Below are 25,229 nucleotides of genomic sequence, written 5' to 3'. Positions count from 1 at the left end.
TGCCAGAGGCATGGCCTAATAGATTGCCTGTCAGTTTTACACTGACAGGCAATAATGCTTTGATATACTAAGTATACCAAAGCATTATATATGCGGTCAGCAGATCGCATAGTGAAGTCCCCTGGTGGGATTAAAAAAAAAAATGTAAAGCAGTTAAATAAAGTTTGTGAAAAACAAATAAAAAAAATTCACAGTCAAAATAAAATGAAACGACTTTTTTTGGCCAAAAAGTGGTTTTATTTAGTAAAAGTGTTTAAAACAAATCACACATACACATATATGGTATCCCCGCAATCGTAATGACTTGAACAATAAAATGAACACATTAATTAAACCGCCGGATGAACGGCGTCCAAAAAAAAACGCAAAAAACAACGGCAAAATTCACTCTCTTCTCCCATTCCCCCCATAAAAAAATCCTATGTACCCCAAAATAGTACTAATGAAAACTACACCTTGGCTCGCAAAAATCAAGCCCACATACGGCCACATTGACTGAACAATAAAAAAGTTACGGCTCTTGGAATGCGGCGATGCAAAAACAAGTAATTTTTTTCTAAAAGGGTTTTTATTGTGCAAACGTAAGAAAACATATAAAACCTTTACATATTTGGTATCCCCTTAATCATGCCGACCCATAGAATAAAGTCAACATGTTATTTACGTTGCATAGTAAACGGCGTAAATTTGTAACGTGAAAATCAATGCTGGAATAGCTGCTTATTTTCAATTCTCTCCTAAAATAAAGTTAATAAAAGTTAATCGATATATTATAAGCATCCAAAAATGGTGCAATTACAAAATACAACTCGTCCCGCAAAAAACAAGCCCTTATACGGCTATGTCGATGGAATAAAAAAAAAGTTACGGCTCATGGAATGTCACCGTGAAAAAATAAAAAATAATCCTTGGCCTTCACGTGCAAAATGGCCTGGTCATTAAGGGGTTAATTCCATGGTTTAAATTTTTATCATTAGCAGACAAATCACAAAAGAATTAGAAAAAAAAAACCTTTTTTTGTGTTTTTGAAATTTTTATATATATATATATATATATTATGGGTGTGTATGTATATATTGTGTATGTATGTGTGTGTGTGTGTGTGTGTGTATATATATATATATATCTGTTGCAGCTCTGTAACTATTAGTCGTCTTCTCTCTCCATCAGCCTGGATCGCAGTGAGGGGAGATTGAAGAATGCTGTATTCACACGACCGTGAAATAAACGGATTCATTGTCAGTTTTTCATGGCTGTTTTGCAGCAGTGTGTCTCAAAATTTTCATCCATTTCCTAGCCGTTTGCCACCCGTTTTTCATGGCCACTAAAAAAATTGATGCATTTCAATCTTTTTTTTTTTTTTGTCCCAACCCCTAAAATCACAACAGTGCCTATGTAGATATTGCCGCAATGCCACAATAGCCACCCTCTGTAAATAGTACCAGTGCCCGCTGTAGATGGTTTCACAGTGCCCACTGTAGATATTACCCACATAGTGCCTCACACAGTGCCCATGTAAATACCGTCAGTCTCCTGCAGATCGTGCCCATATAGTGCCAAAGTACCCCTGTAGATGGTGCCACTGCGCCTGTAGATAGCACCCCCCAAACTTTAGATAGCGCCACTGCAGCTCCCGATCTGAGAGGAACCCCTGGCCAGAGCATTGCCTACGTTTTTGCCAGGGATTGTGCTCCTAGAGGGAGCCCCTGACATCCCTGTCCTGATATGGACAGTGACGTCAGGGGCTCCCTCTAGGAGCACAATCCCTGGCCAAAGTGTCGGCAATACTCTGGCCGTGGATTCCGCTCCCAGAGGGAGCTTTAGTGGCGCTATCTACAGGCTCCCTAACCGTTATCAAACACTTGGTTGTTTGATGAAACTAAGGAGGAGAGATGCTGGCACTTGTGGAGAGAGCCTTCAGACCGGAAAGTACATCGCTGCTCACGTTGAAGCAGCACTTCACACATTAAACCCTGTTCTAGGCTGCCAACTTTTACATACATGACAACTGCACGGGGCATCAGCAGTTGGAACGTATATAGCTGTATGGATGTCGTGCATGGGTTAATGAGGGATAGAATGACATTAAATTGGTCCAGGGGAATTATCAGACTTTTTTGGTTTGGTTTTAGACCCCTAGAGGTTTTTTGCTTTGCCTTCCTCTGGATAAAACAGCCAGGTGTTAGAATGGTTGAACTTGTTACATAGTTTAAGAAAAGGAAATGTCCTGGTCACTACACAATAATTGCACCCCCAACCCCCCCCCTCCCCAATGTTACATCGGGTGTGGAGAGAAGCAGATAGCACTTTGGGAAGTACAGTAACCATACAACACTCTTGTACACAGGTCTTGTTCTAGTTACTGGGACTTGTGCATGAGATTCTTTGGCGTGCTACGGTTACCGCAGCAAGGAGACACCAGCGTGCTACTTGGGTATCTCCATGGGAGGGAGAACGCAATCATGGTGACATTTTCATTCCTTTTACTTTCTCAGGTATCATGATTTTAATATTGTAAACCATCTGTTTTAACAGGCTTCATTAATGTACACATAAAGAAGAATTTCATATCGAAGCAGCTGACCAACTTGTTGGTGAATGGTGTTCAACCACCTGTAATTGGAGAAAAGAAAATGGTATGTTTTTTTTTTGTTGTTTTTTTGTTTTTTAATCATTGAAATTTTTATTGAGCTTTTTCAACACATTACATAGGAAAAATACCTCCAAGCTTCAGCACCCAAGGTTCTCAACATGAGAAGTCCTACAAAGGAGTGCACAAAACAACATAACAGAAAATCAACTAAACAGAAAACAAAAGAAATAAAAAAAAGACATTCATATACATACTGTGACTCTGTTCAGACATATTCATGACTTATTTATAATATTTTGAGCTTTTCCATAAATCCCACGCCGCCACCTTAGTATGAGGTGTAATAGAGGAAGGACGTTTCATGTCTACAATCTATGTTAACTCTTCTAATTACCTCTAATATGGATGGAGGGACGGAAGACTTCCACAATTTAGCTATTGACATTCTTGCAGCTATGAGAATATGTTGAGAAATCAGTCCAACCCCATGTCCAAAACGGCCAATTCTGGGGACCCTGAGATAAGTATACCTGAGATCTCAGAGATCAGTTGAAACCCTTCTTTCCATAGAGAGCTAATAGAAGGACAGGTCCACCACATATGTAATGTGGAGCCTTTGTTTCCGCACCCTCTCCAACACATATTAGAGCTGCCCCCTCCAAAGTGGGAGAATCTGGAAGGCGTTAAGTACCACCTAAGATGTATTTTTTTAACTAACTCCATATGATTTATGCATCTAGAATGCTTGGAGATCCAATTAGCAGCTTTAATCCATTGTTCTGAGGAGAATGAAGTACCCAACTCTCCTTCCCATTTTAGCATATAAAGGTCTTTTGAATCCCGCCCTCTATGAAGCAGTAAATAATAACTAAATGTGAGGCCTTTCGGAAAACCCTGCCATTGAAATATAAACTTATGAAATGTAGAGAGTTTGGGCGGTTGGGTGGGAAGTTTCAAGCCCTGCAAGAAATGCCGAATTTGGAGATATTGAATAAACTTCTTATGAGATATGTGAAATGAATCGGCTAAATCTGCAAATGTTCTAAAAACCCCGTTGTCATAGAAGTCAGAAAGAACCTCCACCCCAGCTGATTCCCATTCTAACATTGGAGTGGCAGGAACAAAGTCTTGAATAGAAATCACTGGCATACTTTGTAAGGAGACATGCACCCAATTTTGTTTACACACTACCTGTGACCAAACCTGTATGACAGATTCCCAGGTTTTCACACGGATTTTGTGTGGATTTGGCGCAAAATCCACAGCGGAAAATATCTGCCACATCTGAATTCACACTGACAGTCCGATTTCCAACTGTGACAGGGAACTGATATAATTAGTTCCCCATCACGTACAAACCCTCATATTGAGTGTCGCTGCTTCTGCATTTAGGCATTTGCTAGGAAATCCTGTGACATCCATATTGACACCACAGGAATTAACTGTGGAGACGGGGCTTGGAGGGATACAGAGAAGATACGATCTGCGTCTTCTCTGCATGTCGGGCTATACAGATCTCGGTTACCATTAGATCTGTATATGGAGTATATTGAGAATTGAAGAATTAATTTTTGGGCTAAATATTTTTCATTGAACAAACTACCTTAAAATAGAGCATGCGAAAATGAGGAAAAACAGTATTTTTTTTCCTGTTTTTCTGTTTTTCCCTTTATAAGACCTACAAAATTAATTGCTATATAGGCACTGATTTCAAATAAGAAATTCCCATGCGTCCTGCAAAAAAAGATGCCAAACATTTTGCGGAAGATTTAAGAAAGAAGTAAAATGCAGCATTCCAAAACATGAACTGTTGCTCTGGTCGTGAAGGCCCAAAACACCCCCGGTCATAATTAATGTACAAAATACACAAAAAAGATTAGCAAAATTAATTTGCTCTTCTTTCATCCTATTCTGCTTCATATTGCAATCAATACTGTAAGAAATAAAGAATCTTACGCCTCCATATCTATAAGGGTCAGTTCACACGGAGTTCTTTGGCGTTGATTTTGATGCATAAACCGCGTTGGAATCCGCGCAGAATACAGCCCAGATCGCCCTCCCCCTTGATTTCAAAGGGAGGCAGAGGCGTCTTTACCTTGGCGGGTTTGACATCTCACGGGAAAAAAAAACGGCATGCTCTTTCATTGAGCGGTTTCTGATTAAAATCAATGGGAGGGAGAAAAAACAGCTGCGCTCGTTTTGAGCGTTTTTGTATTAGATTCAATGCAAGCGGACAAAAAACGCCCCAAAAAAAAAGCGTTGTGTAAAAAAAAAGAAGCGTCCGGTCAATTCTTGGCGTTTTTGACACGTTTACATGTCGTTTTTTTTGAGCGCCGTGTGAACAAGTTTTAAGACTGCTTGTTTCAGGAAGATTTTGAATATCCTTCAGAATATCCTTTCTAGATTTGGGAAATGCTCTTTCTTATTGCTCTTTGTTGCGGATTGGCAAAAAAAAAAAAATACAATGAAAAAAAAAAATACATGAATTGTGTGAACGCATCCTTAACCGTTTCACTGCCATAGAATATAATATAAGAATATATAATAGAATATGTGTTAAAGCAAATTCCCACAGACACTCTGAAATCTTGTGGAAAACAGTCCCAGTAGAGTGAAGTCTGTTTTAGCCACAAAAGGGGGCCCAACTCCGTATTAACGCCCATCATTTTGGAATGGGATGTCCAGAAACCTTATATAGGTTTAATGGCCGGGTATCGGCTTACTTTTGGCCATCCAGTGTATATTAGCAAGAAGTAGGGGACAAATGTAAGGAAGTATGACTGCAGAATCGGGCTGCACAGGGTTTATATTTTGTCTGATTTTTTTTATTCTGAACTATTGCAATTGGGACAATTAAAAAATAAATAATAAATATATATATATATATATATATATGTGAAGGTAGTCATAGCCTTTAGGCCAGGTAGTCATAGCCTTTAGGCCAGGTAGTCATAGCCTTTAGGTCAGGTAGTCATAGCCTTTAGGCCAGGTTAACGCACACAATTTTGGTGCAGATTTTGGCTCAGTTTTTCGGGCCAAAGCCAGAAGTGAATCCAAAAATAGTGTTATTGGACTGGTTTGTAAACGGATGTGTTAACTGCTGCTAACCTACTGGGTCTTTAGTTGCTTTCATCATTTATTCATAACTATAAGTTAGCTAAATGTTTGACAAACTTTTGTCATGTTATAGTGATATGTCAGAAGTTTGGATTGTTGGGTTCCGAGCACTGAGACTCCACCAATTGCTAGAACGAAGCAGCTGAAACGCTCATATGAGCGCTCAGCCGCTTCGGGTCTGTTCGGCTTTTTCCGGAAATAAATGTATCGGTGTACGGAATAGAAAGTCTATGAGCCCATACTCCGATACATCGGCTTTCCGGAAAAAGCTGAACAGACATGAAGCGGCTGAGCGCTCACACGTGCGCTTCAGCTGCTTCGTTCTAGCGATTTGATGGGGGTCTCAGTGCTCAGACCCCCATCAATACAAACTTCTGACGTTACTGTGATGTGTCAAACGTTTAGCTACACTTTAAGCACCAGGTCACGCCAAACTGTCTGTGCTGAGGAAAGGATTTCGGACATCTAAAACATAGTGTCTGGAAAGGAAAACCAGACTAACTTATACAAAACTTGTTTTTCAGGTTGTAGTTGATTTCTCTTCTCCAAATATTGCCAAAGAAATGCATGTGGGTCATTTACGCTCTACCATTATAGGCGACAGCATATGCCGATTATTTGAGTTTGTTGGACATGATGTACTCCGGTAAGCTTGTTTTTTCAAAATGTTTTTTTTTTTAAAAGTAATAGTTTAGGGGGTGCTCCTAGTTTGTATTACAATCTGTTTAATAATTTGGTCCCTGACATATCAGACCACTCTATTTAGAAACACTTTTTACTACACTACATTGACTGCAATGTATATAGACTGAGTACACTTGTCAGTTGGAAGTCTGCGAATATCTTTGGGCACAGGGTCTGTGCTATTTTCTTTCAAAAGTAGTAAAAACTGCTTCACTTGTGACACACACATATTTAATATTCATACACACACACACACACACACACACACACACACACACACACACACACACACACACACACATATATATATATATATATATATATATATATATATATATATACACACACATACATATAAAATTACAAACTCATATAATCCTTGCAGAACTATTTGTTGCACCCTCTATTTGTCAATGAAATGATAATATACAAACAAGTCAAAGTTAACTGGGGTTGAAATAGTTAGTGTTCCTCCAGCCGAATTAAGAAAAAAAATTGCCAGTGCTTCTTTATTTTCTTAGGTCACTGGGTGTAATATTACTGATGTTCTGTCAGCTCCTTGTTCTACAGACATGGTCATTTTTTTTCGTTGACCAGAAGTACTGTTCTCACCCATGTCAATTGCTGCTGTTTTATGTGCCCAGTCAACACTGTGGCCTTTATATCTGTGTGTTGATATGCTGTAACTCCCCCCAGACATCCCTCTTTCTCTCCTTTTTTCTCTTGCCTGCCAATCCGGCGTTTTACACGTACCATTACACTGACAGCCTGGGCTCCAAACATTAGAGGGGTCATTTTAAAATATTATTAATGGTGTTTTACTTATTTCCCTTGTGCATTTTTTTTAGGTGCAACGCTGGACGTATACTTTTAAAGGGTTGGCCCACAATTGTCATTTATCACCTATCCACAGGATAGGTAATGATCGCAGTGGGCCCCAACCACTGTGGATAGGTGATAGATGTCAATTCTGGGAATAAACCCTTTAAGGTAGTGTAGTGGTCTAGTGTAAATGTTTAGCAGTTATGTCCAGGGATAGATTTTATTTTTTTTTTTAAATTATAATAATTCTATTTATTTGCCATTTACAGGCTAAATCACTTAGGAGATTGGGGAACACAGTTTGGCATGTTGATTGCTCATCTACAAGACAAGTTTCCAAATTATGTCTCAGTCTCACCCCCTATTGGCGATCTCCAGTCATTTTACAAGGTATGATTTATTCCATACAAATCATTGTGACTCTTAAAGTGAATTTAGTAATTTTAACAATGAGTAAAATTGAGCTACTAGGGTCTCTTAACATACCAGGGATGATCATTCGCTCTGGTCCCACAAATGCAAGTTTTCAAGGTGCTCTATACACTATATAGGTCCTCAATACTTATGATGCCCTGTACCTTCATCCGGAGGTTTTTTTTCTGTTTGATTTTGTTTGAAAAACATTGTGTTCTCCATTGGGTGCCAAATTATTACGCAATGCTTCTATGAGAGAATAACCCCATAAGACCACCATTAATGGCACACACACTATCTACTCCCCGTATCACCATGCAGCCTCCTTCACACGGCTCTACTATGTGCATGCGGCTCAACTTTAAGAGTATGTTCACATGCAGCAGTGATTTATTGCAGTAGACAGATGTTACTGTATTGTGATTAGTTTTGCAGAAATCACGTTCACACATTCTGACTGAAAAGCATGTGATTTTTAAGGCCTGCTTCGTTTTTTCTTAAGCCTGCAGTATTTCCAATAAATAGTGTTGCTGGTAGTGCAGATCATTCTCCGTTTTGGCACACCGATTGGGGCAGATTTATCAATGTAACTGGAAATTGGGCAGGGCCTCAGTCTTGAGTATTTACTAGAGTTTTCCAATGCGTTTCTAATTCGAAATGAGATCTGTCCCCAGGGACAGTGAACTTGGAGAAAAAAAAGAAGTCCCTACTCAATTGCCTCAGTGTGGTTTCCTATACCCGATGGTAGACCTGGAATGGAACCCATAGAGCTTCCGTCTTTAAAGCGGCTCTGTCACCACATTATAAGTGCCCTGTCTCCTACATAAGGAGATTGGCGCTATAATGTAGGTGACAGCAGTGCTTTTTATTTGAAAAACCGATCTATTTTCACCACTTTATTAGCAATTTTAGATTTATGCTAATGAGTTGCTTAATGCCCAAGTGGGCATATTTTTACTTTAGACCAAGTGGGCGTTGTACAGGGGAGTGTATGACGCTGACCAATCAGCGTCATGCACTCCTCTCCATTCATTTACTCAGCGCATAGGGATCCTGCTAGATCCTTATGTACTGTCTTATACTAACACATTAACAATACTGAAGTGTTTAGACAGTGAATAGACATTCCACGGGATGTCTATTCACAATCTCTGCACTTCGTTACTGTTTCTATGGTAGTTACAGCAGAGGAAGCGTGATCTCGTTGTAACCTGTCATTTACAGCGAGATCTCGCGAGATCACGCTTCCTCTGCCTCTGCTGTAACTACCACAGACCTAGTCTTTGGATGATATGTTTAGGAAATTAGTTTTGCCCCCTGAAGAAAGTGAACAGTTACTTAACAACTTGGAGACGCAGCCATTTTCATTTTTTTTCATTTGGTTTGTTTCCTCCCTGGTTTCTAAAACCATAATTTTTTGTTGTTGACATAGCCGTATGAGAGCTTGATTTTTTGCGGGATGATTTGCCGTTTTTGATGGCACCATTTAACGTCAAATATAATTTACTTGGAATCTGCAAAATAAAAATTTTTTTTTTTTGTGGAATTGGAAAACTGCAATTCCTCAATTTTTTGGGGGGTTTGTTTTTACGTCGTTCACAGAGCGGTAAAATTCTCAAAAACATGTAAAGCAAGGACACCCGTGAAGCAGACTGCACATCTAGATATGAATAAAAACACTTTATTACTACAATACAAAATACAAAAAAATGCAAAGTATAAAGCAAACAGACAAAATCTAAAAACACTTGAAAAGTCACCCTGGTTAGGCCACAGAACAATCACTCATGGGAAAAAGACTGATTATATAGCATACGCGAATGATCAGATAAAAAACAATGTATGATATATGCATCCCGTGTTAAAATACCCCTATGTACACATACATGTCTCCCTACAATGATGTATGAAGTTAAAAGCCCCTGTGACAATGCAAGGTATGAAACAAATGCATATACAACGTACTAATAAACTATACCAAAATACAACCGTACGAGAGAGGAATGGTGGTGGCTATGCCACAATGAGGACCTAAAGACCAGAAAAGCCGGCAGCCTGATGATACGCATGGGGTCTTTTGAGTGTTTTTTAGATTTTGTCTGTTTGCTTTATACTTTGCAGTTTTTGTGTTTTGGTATTAAAGGTATTTTATTCATATCTAGATGTGCAGTCTGCTATACGGGTGTCCTTGCTTGACACATTTTTACATGTTTATTGCACATGTTGACTGGCACTCTTCCCATATCAGTTTGTGGTGCCCGCTACTCTCTGTATTTTTAGTCTGGTAATAATGACATGTTAACTTTATTCTGCTGGTCAATATGATTACGGCTACACCAAATTTATATAGTTTTTTTTTATGATGTACTACTTCTACAAGGAAAAAACAATTTGTTAAAAAAATATGTCGTCATGTTCTGAGACCCATAATTTTTTTTATTGTTTTTTCAATGGAGCAGTGTGAGATACTTTATTTGGAAGGTAAGCGTACTAGAAAAGAGCGACTTATTATTATTATTATGATTTTTAACAGCGTTTATTGTTTGGGATAAATAATGTTCGATTGTGATCGGTCGAAATTTTACGGACCAACTATTTTTGTTATTTTTTTTTACATTACTTTAGAAGTCAAATTGGAAAAGTTTTTGTTATTTTTTGTTTTTTTTACTTATTGCTTTTCTGTTAAAGGAACAGTGTCATCCCAATTTTTTTTTTAATATGTTAAAGATGTTAGTGCTTTATTAAAAACGTTTGGATTAATTTGTGTGTTACTTTTTCTTATTTTTACACTTTTTCTTCCCTATGGGGGCTGCCATTTTTTTTTCCATTTCTGTATGTGTCGATTAACGACACATACAGACATGGAATACGGCAGCCACAGTCCCATAGGGACTGCGAACGGGTCCCGTCCCATCCACTTCTGTGTACGCCGTCTGTGTGGGAACTGCGCATGCCGGCGCACACAGTCCAATTTGAAATGCGCGCCATCCGGCGCCATTTTCCTGTGGACCGGAAGTCGCGGCCGGACAGTAAGATTACTACTTCCGGCCGCGGCTTCCGGACTTGTGCACTTGGACCAGCGGCAGCAGACGGAGCGGACGGGCCGGAGGGAGCCGCGGCGGCAGGAGCAGGTAAGAGATTTCTATGTATGTTCGTGTTTGTGTGTGTTTACTACTGTATGTAAACCTACTACACTGTGTGTTAGCTCAAAAAATGGTGACACACAGTGTAGGAGGTTAGACCGTTCAATCCCCTCGTTTATCCCGGCACTAGCCAGGATAAAGGAGGGGGGGATTCTCAGAGCTCACTAGAGCGAGTGCTTTTTTCCCAATTTTGCAGCAAAAAGCAATGTGGTTGCTTTACCACATGCAATGCTGCAATTTTGGGAATAGCTCCATCTAGTGACCAGCAATGGGAAATATTATAAATTAGAATCTAATTTATAATATTTCCTGACTCGTGAAAAAAATAAAAAAAATTTGAACAATGTTTAATCACCTACACACTAAATGTTTAATTTAAAAAAAAAACAAACATGTTTTGCTGGCAACACATTCCCTTTAATTTCAAAAACTGTATTTAACAGTTTTCTTCATTTTTTTTTATTTTTTATTTGTTCCTATAGGGGACTTGAACATGCAATCATTGATTTTTGGTGCAATACACTGCAATATCTATGTTTTTCAGTGTATTATAATTTTATAATTTTTAGCCGATCATACTAAGCCCTGGCAGTGCTTAATAGGAGCACAAAGATGGCAGACCTTCGTTAGGCCTCAAGCTGCTATGACAACCATCGGCACCCCGTGATCGTGCCACTGGGTGCCGATGGTTCTAAAGGCTCAATAGCGACCACGGCATATAAGTGGTTAAATGGCCAGGAACAGAGTTTCCTTATATCCTGGACATTACAGTGAAGAGTCTGCTATAATATAAAGCCAACACCCACTGAGTATGGAGCAGCCCGTTCCATATTTCCCCTTAGCGACAATGACGTTAAGGTGGTCAGGGCCACTATGAAAGTGAAGGAGCCTAAACAGGAAAGATATGTGTTCAGAATAAGTTTGGGTGTATGGATCCCAGGCAAAAATTACCTATTAATTAACCCCTTAATGTCCGCTGATACACCTTTACACGGCTGTCATTAAGGGGCCTTACTCTAGGCCTCCGCCTTTTCACGCCGGCCTAATCTAAGTCCTGCACGGGAGTCCCGTGCAGGCTTGAGCGGGTTCTTGGCTGTCTGATGACAGCCGAGCTCCTGCTCAACTGTAGCGATCAAAGTTTCCTTCGATTGCGACTGTTTAACCCCTCAAATGCCGCAGTCATTAGCGACTGCTGCATCTGAGTAGTTTACGGACCGAGGGGGCTCCCTCTGTCACCCATTGGCGGTCCGCAAATGCGATCTCGGGCTTCTGATTTGTTGCCGTGGCAGCCGGGGCCTAACAAAGGCCCCCAGGCCTGCCCTGGCTATATGCTTATTAGGCCGTGCTGGAGGCATGGCCTGATATATGCCTGTCAGTTTTATTCTGACAGGCATTCATGCTTTGGTATACGAAGTATACCAAAGCATTATATGCGCTATTAATAGATCGCACAGTGAAGTCCCTAGTGGGACTGAAAAAATTATGTAAAATAAAAATTATTAATAAAAAAGGTACACAGAAAAACATATATGGTATCGCCGCAATCGTAATGACCCAAAAAAGAAAGTTAGCATGATTTAAACCGCTATGTGAACGCCGTAAAAAAAAACTCACAAAAAGGCAAAATTGCTATTTTTTTTCCTTTTCCACCCCAAAAAAAATAATAATAAAGGTTATCAAGAAGTCCCATGTAAACCAATATGGTAGCAATGAAGTCCCGCAAAAATAAAGCCCTCATATGGAGACATCAACGAAAAAATAATGTGGCTCTTGGAAAGCGGCAATGCAAAATTTTAGTTCAAAAGTGTTTTTATGTTTTCATTATGGTAAACGTAAAAAATCCTATACATATTTGGTATTGTCGTAATTGTACCAACGCATAGAATAAAGGTGAACGCCGTAAATTTAAAATGCATACAACAATGGCTAAATTGCTGTTTCGTCATGGGACGGGAAACGGTTAAAGGGGTTTTCCACTTTAAAAACTATTTACTTTCACATAACAAATATCTTTTATTTTTTTTAAATACAGTAAATTTTGATTGTAATTTTTTTTTTACATTACAAAACAAAAACAGACCCCCAACCCCATCCCCCAAAATACAATCCCAGTACAGGAATACAAAAATGCCAAAGTCCAAGGGTTCATTACCTGTTACACGAGTATACTCTAATACCATGTACTTAATTTCCCGAAAATGTATATAAGAAAGTGCATATTTAACAGAAATATAAAACCAACAATGATGCATCAATCAAAAATCTAAAATTTGATCCATCAATCGACAACCTGTCATGAATTTGTATATCCACCTCCCCCAAGGTACCAACGACCACCAAGCCCAAAGCTATTTAGTTACATTATTACAGCCAAGGATTAGTTTAAATGAGACCCAGACGATATCTCACCAATTCTCTGGATACCAGGTTAGGTGTATCAATCCATGGAGCCAAAACCTTTTCAAGCTTGGTCAGCATGCCTCTCTTTCTATAAACGCCCTTTTCTAGGTTCACCAACCAGTTAATTTTGTTAGCAAGTTCTTGTCGGGTGGGACTCATCTCATTCCAACCAGTGTTGGGCTATTAATTCGAGTGCCAGATATAACATCTTAGCTATTGCCAACTTACCAGTCTCCGAGGGTGCTAGGTCCTCCACATATCCCAACACACAAACAAGCGGGTTCAGCTCAACAGCTACCTGGAAAATTTCATCAATAATAGTCACTACCGCTCTCCAAATGATGACCGGACCAAAACAAATGAAGCATGCCCGCAGAATTATGTTTACACTGAGGGCATAACGAATCCGGTTTAACCACAATATCATAAAGAAATGTTGGTGTCTTATACACCTTTATGTAGTATGTCTAGATTAGACAATCTAAGCTTCACTCAGAGACAGTTGCGGCACCCTCTCCAAAATTTCCCTCCACTGCATATCCTCCAAGGGCCCCATTTCTGTCTCCCACCTTTCTTTGCTCCTCACCGGATACCTAGACATCACCAGAATCATAAGTGCTTTATAAAGTATAGAGAGAACTCCCGCAGAAGTTTTTGTAGTCTCTATTATATTTATAATTTCGTTATCAGTAATAACACACATCCGCTGTCCCCAGCATAGTCTGCCTAGAATACAATGCCGTAACTGAAGATATTTATACAAATCTGAGGAGGGAATTACATGGGAGCCCTGGAGCTGTTCAAAGGAACACAGTGTCCCATTACTCAAAATCTGTACCACCCAAGTAAGATCAGCATGTTTCCAATTACCCAATCTTTCAAGCTGACATAAATTGGATAACCACAGAGTGTCCCATATGGCCGCGTACTGGATAGCGTCCTGTATAAGTTGCAGTTCCCTCACTTTCAACCACACCTTATGAATAAGTTTTGCAGTGGACAAGCGGTTTGTCGGCAATTTCCCTATCCTCCTCAGATAACTGAGGTAAATTAAGATCCCTTAAGTAGAAAATGACCTGCTCCTTAGTATCTAATAGTCAAGAGTCCTAAAGATGGGTGTAAAATGAGTGGAACAAAGGTAGGATCTGTGCAGTCGTAGATACTAGCTCTCCCAGCCTTCTGACCAGCCTTCTCCCCCTCATCATAGTAGTTCTGTTGTTGGAAGGCCCGTTTAGTCTTCGGCAATTCAAGTTTATGGGCAGTATAGGCATCCTGTGCTTCTCCCCATTCAAGTAGAAGAGCACGATCTCCCCATTCCACATATTTCTGATCTAGGTGTTGGACCCTTAAGCGCAAGAATTCACTAAATTGCCGGGTTTTCAGCTTAACTCTACTTACTGCCCGAATAAGTGTACCCCTCAAATAAGCTTTTATAGCATCCCCATACCTGAGGATACCGTACCTTCATTATTTTCAAAGTATTCTAGTAAAGAGGATTCTACCCTGAAAATATAAATTAACTGCAGCCAGAAAGGACGTTGCAAAGGAGTCAATACCGAGGATGCACGGAGGGTCAACACTAATGCTGAATAATCAGAAAGAACCCTAAAATTATATTCGATAGAAACCAGTAGCTGTAAAACCGCATCTGTACCCATGGCGGGGTCGATACGCGAAAGCATATCATGAGCTCTAGAATGACATAATTGACGAGCCCCCGGGTGGCGGTCCCGCCATAGATCTATGCGCGACAATTCAATTCCCCCATTAACTCACCAAAGTGAGTCAAAGAGTCAGGGTCTGATCCGAACATGATTTAGCCCAATGGGGCTGTACAACAATATTAAAATCCCCAACCATTATAATAGGAACTACTGGCATAGTGTTGACCCACGACACATACACAGAGATCAGTAAAGATTCATTATTATATATCTTACAATGAAGGCAAACATATCTGCCTTCCTGGTCCAGTTTTGAGGCAATACAAGTAAACAAAATAGATTTGCTAGGAAAAGCAGAATGAAACTTATAGCTCATCCACGCTCTATTCAAAGTATTAGTTTTATATTTATCCAAATGAGTCTCCTGGAGACATAGAATTGCTGGAGCATGTGCTCGTAAGCAATCAAACATAACAAAGCGTTTAGTTGGATCACCCAGGCTAAGCACGTTCCAACTTATAGTTACATAGTACGGCTGAAAAAAGACACATGTCCATCTAGTTCAACCAAGGGACGGGAAAAGGGAAGGAAAAAATTTCTACACATAGGAGCCAATATTTTTTTGTTCTAGGAAATTATCTAAGCCTTTTTTAAAGCCATCTACTGTCCCTGCTGCGACCAGCTCCTGCGGTAGACTATTCCATAGATTCACAGTTCTCACAGTAAAGAAGCCTTGTCGCCTCTGCAGGTTTGAACCTTTATTTTTCCAGACGGAGGGACTGCCCCCTTGTTTTTTGAGGGGATTTTACATGGAACAGGATTTCACAATATTTTTTGTATGTGCCATTAATATATTTATATAAGTTAATCATGTCCCCCGTCTTTTTTCTAGGCTAAATAGGTTTAATTCTTTCAATCTTTCCTCATAACTTAGATTCTCCATGCCCCTTATTAGCTTCGTTGCTCTTCTTTGTATTTTTTCCAACTCCAGGGCATCCTTTCTATGAACTGGAGCCCAGAACTGAACTGCATATTCTAGATGAGGCCTCACTAATGCTTTGTAAAGTGGTAATATTACATCCCTGTCCCGCGAGTCCATGATCCTTAATACATGACAATATCTTGCTGGCCTTTGAACCAGCTTATTGACATTGCATGCTGTTATTGAGTTTATGATTTACAAGTACACCCAGATCCTTCTCAACAAGTGACTCCCCCAGTGTAGCTCCCCCTAGGACATATGATGCATGGAGGTTGTTGGTAACCAGATACATAACTTTAAATTTATCTACATTAAACCTCATTTGCCAAGTGGACGCCCAAACACTTAGTTTGTTTAAATATGCTTGCAATTCATGAACATCTTCCATAGACTGAACAATATTACATAGCTTGGTGTCATCTGCAAAAATAGAAATAGTGCTATTAATCCCAATCTCTATATCATTAATAAATAAGTTGAATAATAGTGGTCCCAGCACTGAACCCTGGGGTACACCACTTATAACCGGGGACCATTCAGAGTAGGAATCATTGACCACAACTCTCTGGATACGGTCCTTGAGCCAATTCTCAATCCAATTATAAACTATACTTTCTAAACCTATAGTCCTTAATTTACCCATTAAACGTCTATGAGGGACAGTGTCAAATGCCTTTGCAAAGTCCAAAAACACTAAATCCACAGCGGCCCCTCTGTCTAGGCTTCTGCTCACCTCTTCATAAAAACAAATCAGGTTGGTTTGACAACTTCTGTCCTTAGTAAAACCGTGCTGGCTGTCACTTATGATACTATTTTTTTTGGCACATACTCCTGTATATAGTCCCTCAATAGCCCCTCAAACATTTTCCCCACAATGGATGTTAAGCTTGCTGGTCTATAATTACCCGGAGAAGACCTAGAGCCCTTTTTTAAAATAGGCACCACATTTGCCCTGCGCCAGTCCCTTGGCACTATGCCAGTCACTAGAGATTCTCTGAATATTATGAAAAGGGGGACAGAAATAACTGAACTAAGCTCCTTAAGAACTCTAGGGTGTAACCCATCTGGTCCCGGGGCCTTGTACACATTTATTTTATTTAATTTAGCTTGGACCATATCTACATTCATCCAATTCAGTATATCAACTGATATATTAACAGCACTGGCACCGGCTACATCAGCTGTTCTTTCTTCTGTTGTATATACAAAGCTAAAGCACCCATTTAGTATCTCTGCCTTCTCTTGATCCCCTGTGACAAACTCCCTATTACCATTATCTAGGGGTCCTACATGTTCAGACCTTGGCTTTTTAGCATTTATATACTTGAAGATTTTTTTGGGATTTGTTTTACTATCCGTGGCCACCTGCCTTTCATTTTGTATTTTTGCTGATTTAATTAAATTTTTACAGATTTTATTACGCTCTTTATAATTTAAAAAGGCTACAGCTGTACCCTCAGATTTGCATATTTTAAATGCACTTTTTTTGTCATGTATTGCCCTTTTTACAAATTTTACAATATTAAATTAGTTAGCCATTATCATAGATGAAGTACATGACATGCTCCATTATTACCCGAACGCATTACCAATTACACAAAACACCACAAGATGGCAATAAAGCACCACAGATAATTGAGCAAAGCTATTGAAGAACCCATTGCACTATACGAACAATCCTTTTGAAAAAAAAAAAGGAAAAATAATAAAACAATGGTATAAATTCCGTGGCCCTGCCATCACCAACACAAAGAGCGGTATAGGGCGCTAGTCTTTCTTGAAACCAACCTTGAAAATGCAGCAGATAGGCCGTAAATTGAACTATAGGTAATGCTGTCATCCCGCCGTTGAAAGGATACATGTGCTCCTTGGGCTCAATAGTATATATACCAATATTCTCACGCTATTCTCTTAGATGTTCTTAGATGATCGGCAAGATCTGTGTCACTCCTCCTGTTACAGTTGTTGCTCGTTCTGGTCCAGCCAGTGAGCCACATCTCTGGGATTCTCAAAGAAGTGTGTACTATCCAATGCCACAATCCCCAATCGAGCAGGCTTTAGTTTTGAGTAAGGCACGGCAAGAGCCCCTAACCGCCGTTTGACTTCCAGAACTTGCGCCCTCCGCTTTTGAACTTCAGAGGAAAAATCATGGTAAAAGACAATGCAATGACAGTCAACAGCAATAGCCGGTAGATTTCGAGCTGCTTTAAGGATGGCATCTCTATCCTTATAATGAAGCAGACTAATCCGTACTGGTTGTGGTGGGGCGACCTGTGGTAAGGGCCTGGTAGGGAACCTATGTGCCCTTTCTACAGCATATAGTGGAGATAAAACATCCCAGTCAAGCAAATTTTTAAGCCATTCCTTAAAATGGTTAGTGGGGTTGGGCCCCTCCGTTTTCAGTGTATTCACAGCATTAGTACATTGTTTCACCTCAGGCGATTCTCCATGTCATCCGTTTTAGTAACCAATGCTTCAATCTATTGTTCATGTCTGCGGGTGTCTGAAAGCAGTGAGGGCAATTTATCTTCCAGCTCACACGTCCCTCCACGACTCTTTCGTTAACTTTCTTTAAGTCATGGCGCATAAATGCCAGTTTTTGTCGAAGGCCCCATGCACACGACCGTAAAAATCGTCCGTAATTGAGGACTGCAATTGCGGTTTGCAATTACGGACACGTTCACTTCTATTGTTCACGGACACTTTCCTGTTTATTTATGGGAAGGTGTCCAAGCCGTATAAGTGTATCAAGTCCTATCATTTGCTTTTTACGGTCCGTGCTGCCATGCTTTGTATAAGAGCACGTGCCGAAAATGCGGGCTAGCGGCCGTGGCCGCAATAGTGGCTTGTGATAGCGGGCATGGCCGTGGTGTGCATGAGGCCTGAGAGATTCTATTTTTGAATCTAAAGAAACATTTCACTATGCCACAGCATGTAATTCATCTTCAAGCGAGGGTGCAAGATGGCCGACTTCTTTGACCTGGGTATATGCAGGGAGGTAGTAGTACTCCCCGAGGGGATTGTATCTAGAGGTATGGTGTTCCGGTCATCTCCCTACTCCAGTGGCTCTCCCCTCTCCAGCAAATCTATTATGCGTTTCCTTGGCAAACAATGCCAGCTTAGCAGCAGCTCCGGCACCCTATCATTTGCCTGCTCTAGTCCCTGAGGCAGGTGTGCCGGCGTCATTTTAGACGACCAAGTATGTAGTTCCCGGCTGTTCCTTAGCGCGTTTGCCCTGTTCGCCCACCAACATAAGAGCTCCGGCAGGTGAGGATGTGGTGCCAGCCGGCTGTTAGTTTAGGAGCAGTGTGCCCGAGGAGCAGGGCTGTTAGGAACGGCGGGAGCTCCTTATATACTTTTTTAAAGATCTTGATTTTTCCTGATCTCAACTTTGGTCAGGTGATCCTGCCCCATCGGAATTCAGGACTTTCGAGGATGTCCCTACCGTTCAGCGCTCTTCTCTTTTTTCAAACGAATACCTCTTCCGGCCGGCTCACTGAACGGCGCGTCATCAATGACATCCGTTCAGTGGGTAGTCCCAGACGACCAGGCATTTATCTGGGCATATGCACGGTTCAAAGAATGTCTCTTTGAACCACGCTGCTTAGTACAGTGGCCTGCATGCTGGGTTAGAAAGTGCATGCTGGGAGCGGAGCAGGAAGCGATCAGAATGAAAGTAGGGATGTAAACAAGGTTCTGCGTGACAACAGGAGAAGTTTTTAGGATGGAAAGGACTTGGAAAAAAAGGATTTGGGGGGGTTTATATGGGGAAAATTAAGGCGGTCACAAGTAAATAAAAAAATGATCAAATTTCGGAAAACACCTTTAACCTTTCAGATTTCATCCCTTGTAGAACAGAATTTCTCCTCCCTAGTAGCAGTACACGTGATAGGCAAAGACAACTTAAAGGTCGACTATTTGAGCCTACACCTGGATGTATAGCTGGGCAATTATGCCAAAAAATAAAATCTAGATTTTATTTTCTATTTGAATCTCGATCTTCTTATTACTGTTAAACTGAAAAAAAAATACCAAGAGATCATTTAATAAATTATTTTCTTTATGTAAATAACTTTTTTACATATATTACTATAATTATTGTACGTATCTTCACAACTTTTAACCACTATCAGAAATACTATTGGAAAAATGTATATCTAATTGATTATAATTTCTGTGTTCCCTGGCAGAATCTATAATCAGTGATGCGTTGCGTGCACGAACATCCCCCTCTGCCCGTCACCACCTCAGTCGGTCTCCGACATTGCTGGCGAGAGCAATGTAAAGTGCAGAAGGACCAGGTAGATCGCGCTGAGCGGGCACTTTGAGGAGAGATTACATTATAGTGTCTGGAGTGTGAGCAGGACCCTGTGCAGTACCGGCCCCACAATGGAGGGTTAAATAAATGACATTAAGGCCGGATTCACACGACTGTGATTCGACCGCGAAAAAAAGTCTGTGTGTCAGCCAGGTTTCCCGGCCCAATCACGGTACATGTGAACGGGACTCCTGGCCTCAGTCACCCAAGCTCCAGTCACACGACAGTGAAAAAAATGGCCATTAAAAACTGATCAATTGTTAGTTTTTCATGCATCCGTGTCTCCAAATGTATTTAATTTGTCAGGGTTTTTTTTTTGTCCCAATCCCCTAAAAACACCACAGTGCCCATGTCGATAGTGCCGCAATTTCCCTGTAGATAGTGCCACAGGGCCCCCATATAGTGACCGGGCCCCCGTATAGTGCCACAGGGCACACATATAGTGACACAGTGCCCACATATAGTAGCAGTGCCACCCCCCATATAGTGCCCCACACCCTTGCAGGTAGCACCCCCCTTGCAGATCGCACTCCAACACCCCTACTTGTAGATCTCAACACCAACAACCTCCCTTGAAGATCGTACCCCCCTTGTACTTCGCACCCCCACCCACCTTGTAGATCGCAGCCCTACCCCATCCTTGTAGATAGCGCCACTGTAGCTGTCACTAGGGGCTGAATCCCCAGCCAGAGGTTGCCGAAACTTTGACCAGTGATTCAGCTCCTAGTGGGAGCTACAGTGGCGCGATCTGCAAGAGGGGGTGCTGTGATCTGCAAGGGGGGGTGCCTTCTACAAGGAGGGGTAGTATCTACAGGGCGGTGTGGCTATATACTAGGAGTCTCTGCTACCCCGCAGAACTGCTGTTCTTCTGTACTGTATCATTTTGTTCCCTACAGAACAGCAGTTCCGTAGGGGAGCAAGAGACAGAACGGGTAGCAGCTTGTCAGATGTGGGAAGATCAGGCAGTGACGAGGCGGCGGGGCGGGGATTCCTCCTGCAGCACGGTGCCACTAAATAAATAAATTTAACGATTCTGTCAAAAAACAGAATCGTCAGAGGCCTTGAGGGCGAATTAATAGAGTTAATTTTGATTAATTCGCCCAGCCCTACCTGGATGAATCGTGTCTCGACGCCTAGATATTCCAGATTCTACTTTATGGAGAGTTTTCCTAATAGACCTATTTGCAACAAGTAAAAATCATAAGGTAAAAATCTTTCCCTAAATCCAGCATACCATCCTTTAGTGGTGGATGTCCTTTCTCAAAGTGGCACTGGACCCAAGCATATGCTTTTCCCCCACTAGTCCCGATACCATGAGTTCTGTGGAAATCCAGAGCAGACAAAGTTAAGATGATATTGACAGCGCCCTTTTGGTCTCGAAGTGCTTGGTTCTTTTGTCTGAGGACACATTTAATTTCAGATCTTTGGGTTCTTCTGGAAAACAGAGACTTGCTCCATCAAGGCCCAGTACTTCAAACAGAAGTAAAAAAAAGAAAACTCCACCTGACGGCCTGGCTATTGAAAGGCTGATACTAAGATCAAAGGTTTATCAGATCCTGTCATTGATACTGTTCAGAAAAGTAGGAAGATAGTTACCCTGAATTTATTCCTGCATCTAATAGCCATAGATATATCTTGACATGAACTCGTTCTTTGATATTAAACATCCTACATCTCTCAGGTGCTAGATTTTCTTCAGAAAGGCTTAGAGTTCAGGTCTCTGCACTTAATGCCTTCTTCAACCATGATCTGTTTTTTTTTTTTATACATTGGTGGCTAGATTCATTAAGGCAGCAGGTAGACTAGTCCACTTAAGTGTCAAAATCCCATCCATGGGACCTCTTCATAGTCCCCATGATCAAACATTCATTTGATCCCATTATTTAATCTACAAACCGTTTGCCATATTATGTCTATTAGAAATGTAGGGGAATTATCGTCCGTCGTCCAATTCTCGCTTCATGCTATTGGATGTCAAAATTTTGCTAAAGCCTGAACCAGCCTTTATTCCCAAAGTGGTGTCTAAATTTCATCGGCCCCAAAAGACTATTCTTTCCTCTTTTCATAACTATTCACCATCTGAAAGAGAGAATTCCATAACCTAGCATTTTTGTAACGTTTTCTTGGCCCAACAAGGGTTTTAAAGGATTCAATCTCAAGTGGCAATCAGCTTATCATTCATCAGGGTTCATTCCAGTCAGGACATGGCAGCTATTTGTAAGGCTGTCACCTGGTCTTTTCCTTACACCATTTTTCGTCACTATCTGTTGGATGTAGCTAATGTGTCTGAACTCTCTTCAGTCTGTCATCCCACCAAAAATATTGTCTCTGGTATTCTTTCCAGTCAGTGCTGTCATGGGTAAGGGGGATAACCGTAATTACACTTACCGGTCATTGTGTTTCTTCAAACCCATGAAGGCACCCTTATATTCCTACCCCTTTACCCTCTTTTGATCACGTGGTAATGGGTTGGTTATGATGGTGTAACCATAAATAACCAAAGGAGCTCTCTGGGATCTCGGTAATTCACTGGGGGCAACAGTGGAGACGACTTCTTATATCAAGACTTTCTTTCCTGAGGGGCAGGCCTCCTTTTTCCTGTCTGTTGTCATGGGTTCAAGGAAACACAATTACCAGTAAGTGTAATTTTTGTTTTTCTGTGACAGACTTGCAATTACATTGTAGTCTATGTAAAGTGGCCATCTTTGAAAAGATGACTTCTTATTCTGACCAGTAACCACCCTTTTTGAACAGGTTTTTTGCTGAGACCTGCTTTGTAAAGACAGCATGCATTATTTACTTGACCCTTCTCTGCGCTGCCGTGTCCCTTAAATTGAAATGCAGCGTGTGACCGCAAGGCCTAGCAGAGGACAGGAGGAAGGTGCCATTCTTTTAATCTGTTCTATTGCCACCTCCTTCCCAGTGCTGATGCATCCCATGATTGAATGCAGTGCATGAGAGCAAGGCGCCGATTGCTTGAGGATGGGATGTAGCCAGAGGAGGGTTCTTATGCACATAAATAAAGATCAGCCCATGCAATAAACTGCACTACCTGTTGAAGGAGCCATTCTTTCGAGAAAAACAACTTAGCCATGCTGGGTAAAATAAGAATGAGGGGGGAAGGCTATGCTGAAGACTGACATGTTGTGGAGTCATCCTGGAGACTGACACGACTGGGTTATCCAGAGGACTGAGAAGTATAGTGGAGTTATGATGGAAACTGAGAAGGATACTGTACAGTACTATGCTGTACTGCCGTGTTCTTCAACTTGTTGCTCTCCAGCTGTTACAAAACTAAAATTTCAAAAAGCATCATACGCAAGGACACTGTAGTATACAGTTTGGATATTGGAGGGGATAGAGCAAAATCTGGTGCAAAGGAAAAGTGGAATAGTTGCCCATGGCTACCAATAAGATTCCAGTGTGTGTGTGTGTGTGTGTGTGTGTGTGTGTGTGTGTGTGTGTGTGTTAGCTGCAAGTGACAGCAGGAAGAAAGTTCACAGCCTGTCACTGATGCAGGAACTTTTCTTTTTATCACCCCCTTTGCCAATGAGAGAGAATATTGCTCTTTGATCATCACATTGGGGTTAGTTTTGTTTTTGAGGTGTTTTTTTTTTTTTACTTTAGCAGTGAGAAGCAGAGCAGTTGTTCATCTACTCACCACTGCGCCTAATACCATTTGTAGAATCTGTAACTGTTTTTATTTTTATCTTAGAATTTAGGTTTTACTTGTATGTGTAAAAGTCAGAAAGTGTCTCAGCCACGAAAGAGTTTGGGTGGTCATCTCAAAAACATTTCACTCTATATTTACATTTTATCACAGTTTTGCAGCACAGAAGTGGTGTGGCTTTCAGCTGCTAACCTCCTGGTACATGTAATCATACCCTTTATTCTCATAGACAAGTTCTGTATAAACGAAGTCCCAGATCTTTATACCAACTGTCTACAAAACAGATGCATGTTCTTTAGACCTTTCATTCTTTTTTGCCTACATTATTTGTTGTTTCTATGTGTACTGCTGAAATATAAGTCATATAATGTAGAGTAATAAGTAACTTCAATGTCATACGTGATAGTTAACTGTTTTGTTGAGATTTATTATTATTCAATTTGTTTTACTAGGAATCCAAAAAGAGGTTTGATGAAGAAGAGGAATTTAAAAAAAGGGCATATCAGTGTGTTGTGCAGCTGCAAAGCAAGAGTCCTAATATCATCAAAGCCTGGAACCTGATCTGTGATGTATCCAGAAAAGGTGACTTTACACAATATACTGTACATGTGTATATAAGGAATAGGAACATTTTACAATTCTTTCTGCATTTAAAGTTGTTGCAGACTGCTATGTGAAAGTTATAACCACCACATGGTCCCCTTTTCCTAGTTAAAGAGACTCTGTCACCACATTATTATGTAGATGAGTGTTTTTTATTTTGAAAAACGATCGTTTTTGAGCAAGTTATGAGCAATTTTAGATTTATGCTAATTAGTTTCCTAATGCCTAACTGGGCGGTTTTTAACTTTTGACCAAGTGGTCGTTGTAAAGAGGAGTGTGTCATACACTGCTGACCAATCGGCATCATACACTTCACTCCATTCATGTCTATTTTTACTGAGTACAGTGTGATCTTGCTGTGCAGTCACATACACCCACATTAACTTTACTGAAGTGTCTTGAGAGTGAATAGATATTGCCTCCAGCCAGGACGCGATGTCTATTCACACTCCCGACACTTCGGTAAAGTTTGTGTGGGACTTTAATCACAGCACTGCGTGATCTCAGAGCATTCTGTCATTCACAGAGTGGAGTCGGTACACCACTTGTTCGACTTTCCGTGGAAAGCCAGTCAGAAACTAAGCTGCACAGCGCTCACCCTATCTTCGTTTTAGGGATCGGTGAGCGTCTCAATGCCCGGGTGACCCCTGTGTAGCTTGGTCTCTGATCAGCTTTCCTCTGAGTGGTGTAATGGCTCAATAGAAAGTCTCTAAGTTCGTAAAACGGCTTGCTATACTTTCTGAGATAAGCCTATCAGAAACGAAGCAGCACAGCACTAACACGTGTGAGTGCCTCAGCTGCTTTGTTTTAGAGATCGGT

General features: G+C 40.8%; 1 protein-coding gene across 3 annotated transcripts in view; it reads left to right on the top strand.

Annotated features, from left to right (window-relative positions):
* RARS1 (arginyl-tRNA synthetase 1) overlaps window positions 1-25,229 on the top strand; it is a 91,412-nt gene that overhangs the window by 24,500 nt on the left and 41,683 nt on the right. For all 3 annotated transcript variants that reach the window (XM_075856416.1, XM_075856418.1, XM_075856417.1), the window contains 4 exons: window positions 2,536-2,636; window positions 6,235-6,356; window positions 7,486-7,606; window positions 24,260-24,389. In XM_075856416.1, coding sequence (XP_075712531.1) covers window positions 2,536-2,636; window positions 6,235-6,356; window positions 7,486-7,606; window positions 24,260-24,389 — 474 coding nt within the window. The remainder of the gene's footprint in view (window positions 1-2,535; window positions 2,637-6,234; window positions 6,357-7,485; window positions 7,607-24,259; window positions 24,390-25,229) is intronic.

The sequence above is a fragment of the Rhinoderma darwinii genome, chromosome 3 (genome assembly GCF_050947455.1).
Source record: "Rhinoderma darwinii isolate aRhiDar2 chromosome 3, aRhiDar2.hap1, whole genome shotgun sequence".
In the NCBI taxonomy this organism is placed as follows: Eukaryota; Metazoa; Chordata; class Amphibia; order Anura; family Rhinodermatidae; genus Rhinoderma; species Rhinoderma darwinii.
Note: the sequence above shows the minus strand (reverse complement) of the source record. Positions and strands in the feature narration are given on the sequence as shown.